The following is a 6,029-nucleotide window of genomic DNA, read 5'->3' as shown; positions in this document are numbered from 1 at the left end:
CTAGGTATTGTCCACATCCAATAAGTTGTCTGGGGCCAAAACCAGGCATTGTGGGAGTGGGCGTAGTCCAGAAAACGCTAAAGACTGGGGCACCTGCGTGGCTCAGTCGGTTAAGCGTCAGGTCATGATCTCGCAGTCCGTGAGTTCAAGCCCCGCATCAGGCTCTGTGCTGACAGCTCAGAGCCTGAAGCCTGCTTCGGATTCTGTGTCTCCCTCTCCCTCTGCCCCTCCCCTGCTCATGCACTCTTTCTCACTCTCTCTCTCTCAAAAATAAATAAACATTAAAAATTAAAAAAAAAAAGAAAACACTAAAGATCAAAAAACAACTAAGACGTATCCTTCCTTGGAATAGCCGTAGATACTGGCGGTCACCGGGGAGACGATTAAAAACTCTACGTGCTTTTCTCATAGTTTGAAAACCCACTGTAGAGCACGATGCAATACTGTGGAGCAGAAGGGCCTAGGGATCCTGCCACACGACCCAAATGCACTGACAAGGCTGGAGACTGGGGTGGGGGCGAGGAGGGGCCCACTACTTGCAGAGGGAACTGGAGAACAGGACAGGAGTTGCCAAGTGTGACAGAGGCTAATGGCTGAAGGGGGGAGGGCTCACGGAATGCTTTCATTGGCTGTTCTGGTCTTCACCCAAGTATTTGAGGCCAGGCAGAGTGACCGAGTCTGAATTCCACTAGGAAGGCCCCGTGCATCAGGCTGCCTGCTCCTTCCCGGACAAACTCAGGATTCTCTATGGCTCTCCAGGAATCCACGACGCCAGATATCTACCAGACGTATTTTGAACCCACAGTCTACCTGAACTACTTCAAGATGGGCCAGAGCCCTGTGGGTGATGAATGCCTCAATTTCCTACTAAAACACTACCACTCCGTTTTTAAATCAGGTACTAGTTTCCTTGAACCCTGGAGGAGGTTTGTGGGGGGGAAGGGTAGGGATGCAAATTTAAAAATCAGATGCTGGTCTTCTTCAACCCCAGGGCGAGTTCCAGGGTGATGGTGGGGCTAGGGGTGGGGAGAGAGGGTGGCTAGACAACTGACTGGAACTTTGGACCTGGAGACGTTGTAGACCTGCTCTATGGGATGAGTGTAGACGTACTTGATGTATAGCACGTGGTGGGATGCCCCAAACCGCTCTGAGGTCTCTGGGCAAGCTTTTCTCTTCCCATGAGGTTGAGGAGCTGTGACCTTTCATGGTCCTGAGTAGTCCTGTCTTCTAACAAAAGAAGTCCCTAGCCAAAGAAGCTGCGCAGGGCATCAGAAAGCGTAGGAAGCCTCTTTCCAAATTCAGCATAGGAAGCGTTCACTCACTCTTCTGTGTGATTACCACTGCGGCTCGTGGAGACATCGTGGGTGGGTGGCTCTCAGACTTGCCCCTTTGGGGAGAAAGGTGCTCGGCAGCCTGGACCACTAAAATCAAATAATGGGGATCTTTTCATGATTCACATGAGAAGGAAACATAACCCAATAGGTAGAATTCCCCCAATTAACAATCCCCTGCTATCAGATTTTCTTAAACCCTTGATGCTTGCCGCGGGTGAGCCTCCAGGTAACACGAATGAAGGGGAAACAAGCAACACGTAGCAGCAGAATCCAGGAACAAAGGAGCAGGCCTAGCTCAGGGGTCAGGATCCCTCAGTCCAGCTGGTTTTCGGTCCTTGCTGCCTTGCTGTTTATCTTGGAAGCCCCTTGCCAGATTCCAAATGCTGCTGCTGTTTTGTGCTAACCCAGCCCCTCCCTGGCTGGAGAGAAGGGGAGGCCAAAGGCCCTGTGGGCAGATCCGTATTCTCCTTCCACTTCTCACACTGCTAAGAGAGTGCCTAGGCATACAGTTGGTGCCCAATAAATGTCTGCTGATTGCTCTGTGGAATGTTATAGATGGTCTCAGTGGGGCCATAGGACCCTTCAGTGAAGAGTGCTTGGAATGTGGAAGCCAGTGTCCCTGGGAATGTGACCAGATTCCTTCTCTGAACACTTATTTACAGTGGTAAATTGGCAGTTGAAATGACAAAGCTGGTCCTCTAGTAATAGTTCCCCCCTCACCCACCCCAGATAGGCTCTCCTGCTGCTCACTCTCCCCTCCTTCCTCCGTCTCCACGCCCAGTGCTGGCAGTGTGTGCAGTACCTAAGGCTGTCCGAGCAGGCAGTACCCCGAATGCTGGAGTTTACGGTCCCAAATGATTGACTCCTACAGCCTCTCCAAGTGAGAAAGAGAGAGAGGAGCCTTTGGGAGGCCCTCAGAGCGGTGCTTTGGTGCTGACGGCTTAGAACGTGTCTGTTCTGTAACAGGTGGGCTGAAAGGAAAGCTCCTGATTGACATTGGCTCTGGGCCCAGCATTTACCAGCTCCTCTCCGCCTGCGAGTGTTTCGAGGAGATCATTGCCACTGACTACACGGACAAGAACCACCTGGAGCTGGAAAAGTGGCTGAAGAAGATGCCAGGGGCATTTGACTGGTCCCCAGTGGTGAAACATGCGTGTGAGCTTGAGGGGGACAGGTAAGGGGTTTGTGGTTTGCTTTAGGGTCGCCAGGACGCGAGCTGCACTTAGCTCTCCGAATCGAGAACTTATCACGGGCCTCGTGTGGAAATGGCAAGGCAGGTGGGGACTAAGAAGGAAGGAAGTTAGCGGGGCCCCAAGAAGAAGAAAGGAGGAGGAGTGTGACGTGAATCCAGTAAAGAGCGAAAGAGGGAACAGAAACAGATGGCTATAGACAGATCCAGAGCCAAAAGGGAATTGTCATGAGCGCCTACCGAGAATGCCAAGGCGTGACCCAAGGCTGATGTGGACCTACAGGGTGGCAGCCAGCTGGTGGTTGAGGGCAGACAGCCGTTCTGATTGGCCAATGGCCTGCTGTTCCAATTACAACCTGCAGGTGGCTCCAGACTCATGGAATCTTTCTGTAGATCGCAAGAGGCGGGCCTAAAATTAAGACCTTGAATAATTTCAGGGCACCAGGAAGGTCCACCATGGCACCTCCACTCCCCGAATAACACTCTCCCCAGTTAGGTAAGATGGTTGCAGACATACATTGATCATGATTCCTTTGGCCTAGACTGTGACTTTTTAAAAATATAGAACTGTAAAGAGTAAACCTTTAAGTGCCAGTCTCCATCGTACCTCAATATGAATGGGTCCTGTGTGCTGAGAAGAGGTGTAGGTAAGAAGAGAATGTATGAGGTGAGGAGGAGTTTGAGTGGGGTGGCCAGGAGACACGGGGAGACCCCGGAGGCCCCCAGCAAAGGCGGCCAAGCTGGCTCTGTAGCTCTGCTCAGCTGACTTCAGGCTGACTTTCCATTTCTTGTTGCACTTACCAGGGTCATTTAAACATGGGCCTAGTGGAGAGAGAAAAGCCATGTGCCAGGCATGCATTGCTCGGTGAGAGCCTGCAGGTGGAAAGGTCGGGGTCTGCAGGTCCTCGGCTTTGACTTTGTCCACAGCTGCCTTCATGACTGTACCCCTTTCTGGGACTCAGTTTCCTGGTCTGTAAGTCTGGTGACTTGATATTCTGGGAATCCGTGTGAAAGGCAGAGAATGGCGAGTGTGATGTACGCCTCTCGCACGATGAGGCTGACCCAGCTGGCCACACTTCCCTCTTCCCTCCACCCAGAGACAAGTGGGCTGAGAAGGAGGAGCGGCTCAGGAGAACCGTGCGACAGGTGCTCAAGTGCGACGTTCATAAAGAGCAGCCCCTGGAACCCGCAGTGCTGCCCCTGGCGGACTGCGTCCTCTCCTCCCTGTGTCTGGAGGCTGCCTGCCTCACCGAGGAGGCCTTCCGGGCTGCCCTGCGTCACCTCAGGACCCTGCTCCGGCCCAGGGGCCATCTGGTGCTGGGCGGGACCTTTGGCAGCAACTTCTTCATGGTAGGGGACAAGAAGTTCCCCTGTCTTCCCCTGAAGGAGAAATTGGTGTGTGAAGCTCTGCTGGCATCCGGCTTCACCATCGAGAAGCTGGAGACAACGACGCGGATGGCTGAGACCCTGTCGGATAAGGATTCAAACTACACGGGGTTGTTTGTCTTTGTGGCCCAGAGAAACGACTAACGTAGCCGACTCGGAAGGGGTGTGAGCGTGCAGGGTCCTTTGGCCACACCATTTGCTTTCCTCTGTGCTCAGTCGGCATTTTTTAGAACCCTTCCCAGCAAATGCTTTTAGAGTCTTATTATACATGATCGCCAGATAATTAGGGCTGTTCATCTCAAGCAGAGAACTTTATAATATCCTCTGCCGAAGTCCCAGGGTTGGGGAAGAATTGGGCCAGAGAAATAAAGCTTTGCCTCCCCTAGTTTTGAGGGCACCTCAGGGTTGCATGGGTGTGAAGAGGGTAGAGTCCCCACGCTCTTGTACATGAAGCATCTGTGGACTTCTCGCCTTCGGAGCTCATTCCTCATCCGCATCTTCACCCCCGCCGATGAGACCACTGTCCCGTCCAACAAAATGAAAAGAACACAGGCTTTGGCACAAGAAGACATGGATTTTGGTACTTGGCTCTTGTGATGATAGGTAGGCCATTAATATCTCAGAGCCCCAGTTTCCCCATATCTGAAATGGAAATATTAAGACCCTTCCCCAGACTTATTGTGACTCCCCAAATATATAACATGAACACACCTGGTAAATAACTATGTGTGCGATGTCGTACTTGTTTTCACCGACCTTCCATGTGCATGGAATAAGCAGTTCTAGAGGGAGCTGGAGAAGTTCTCCTTTGTCCAGTGCGACCCACCTAAGCCAGCTGGGGACAGGCATGGGGCACTTGGAAAAGACTTTTGAAGGAAGTAGCAACAGAGCGGTGAGATGTGAGGGGTGTGTGGGGAGTGAGCCAAGTAAAAGAATGGGGCAGGAATAGTCTACGAAGAGCAGTAGTGTGTGCTGAGACCAAGAAGAAATAACATAGTGCGTTTGGTGAACTTCAGGAAGAACTGACACCTGGGTACAAAATTGGTGGCACTGTCCCTGGAGGTCCCTGATAAAACACCTGGGCTCTGGCGTAGTAGCTCAGACCAGCACTTCAAGTGGGCAGAGAATTTGCCCAAGCGGGGACGGTTAGTGGGAGGTGGGAAGTGGGTAAGCAAGTGATTTATTCATCCAACAAATATTTGTTGAGTGCCTGCGCAAAGCCAGGCACTGTGCGAGGAAAGTGTCAGAAAGTTTGCCAAGGGCTGGTCCTCACAGTAAACACAGTTGCAATATCTGAGGCCTTGATCACATTCTACCCCATGTCTGTGTATCTGTGTATATTCTTGTGTGTATATGTGGACGTGTGTGTGTGCATGCATGAGCGATAGGAGAAGTTGACTCTCAAAGCCTAGGATCAGATTGGGAGTTAGCCACCAGTAGATGCACCCAGAGGCTGAGTGTGGGCACCTCCTCCAGGGAGAGCTCCGGTTGTACCCCGGAGTGTGCAGGCAGAGAGCTGGGCTGGGCTGGGAAAGCATAAAGCAAAGAGCAAGGGGGGATGGGCATACAGGGAGGGTGTCAGGGGCAGCTGGTCTCGGCCTGACTGACTTGCCCAGGGCTCCACCTCACTGCTTCAAGTGTGGACATGTCTCCAGGGTGTGTTTTCCTGGGGCCCTGGGGTTCTGCTGTTAGTTACATGGGCGGTCCCTCAAGGAACTAAGGACTCCCTTTCATGATATTCAAGTTACCACTTATACCTTGTGGGCTGAGTGAGTGGACACTGTGTTTGGCTTTCCGGGAGGTAGTCACTAGGGTAACAAGAAACACACTTCTGTTGAGGGCATGCTGAGTAGGCCTGGGACTCCCCTGCAAGGCAGGCTTTGCGTGGGAGACGGGTGGTGACGGGAAGCACACCACGGGGCAGGACTCATTCCTGCTCAGGGACTGAGGAAGGTGTCTCAGAGCAAGTGGTAGCCAAGATGAGTTCTAAGAGAGGGTGGTGGTTGGAAAGGTGCTCCCACCAGAAGAAATGCTACTGCTAAGAAACATGGCCTTAGGAGGACACCAGGCGATAGACGTGACGTTTTCTTTGCCTGTGGGATTCCTGTGAGAGAACAGGG

At 52.3% G+C, this 6,029-nt stretch overlaps 1 protein-coding gene across 1 annotated transcript; it reads left to right on the top strand.

The window, feature by feature from the left end:
• The first annotated feature begins 705 nt into the window (after positions 1-705).
• On the top strand, positions 706-4,618 carry LOC144245119 (nicotinamide N-methyltransferase-like). Its single transcript, XM_077780521.1, has 3 exons — positions 706-898; positions 2,301-2,508; positions 3,621-4,618. The coding sequence occupies exons 1-3, from the start codon at positions 748-750 to the stop codon at positions 4,051-4,053; spliced, it is 792 nt and encodes a 263-aa protein (XP_077636647.1). The 5' UTR covers positions 706-747; the 3' UTR covers positions 4,054-4,618.
• Positions 4,619-6,029: the final 1,411 nt, after the last annotated feature.

This window comes from Crocuta crocuta, unplaced genomic scaffold (genome assembly GCF_008692635.1).
Source record: "Crocuta crocuta isolate KB4526 unplaced genomic scaffold, BGI_CrCroc_1.0 scaffold374, whole genome shotgun sequence".
NCBI classification, from domain to species: domain Eukaryota; kingdom Metazoa; phylum Chordata; class Mammalia; order Carnivora; family Hyaenidae; genus Crocuta; species Crocuta crocuta.
The sequence above is the reverse complement of the archived record's forward strand: the minus strand, read 5'-3'. Positions and strand labels throughout refer to the sequence as shown.

Coding starts and splice junctions, on each gene's coding strand:
- LOC144245119 (XM_077780521.1), top strand. CDS start 748: ATGGCTCTCCAGGAATCCACGACGCCAGATATCTACCAGACGTATTTT. Junction 899..2,300: donor CCACTCCGTTTTTAAATCAG/GTACTAGTTTCC, acceptor GTTCTGTAACAG/GTGGGCTGAAAGGAAAGCTC. Junction 2,509..3,620: donor TGTGAGCTTGAGGGGGACAG/GTAAGGGGTTTG, acceptor CCCTCCACCCAG/AGACAAGTGGGCTGAGAAGG.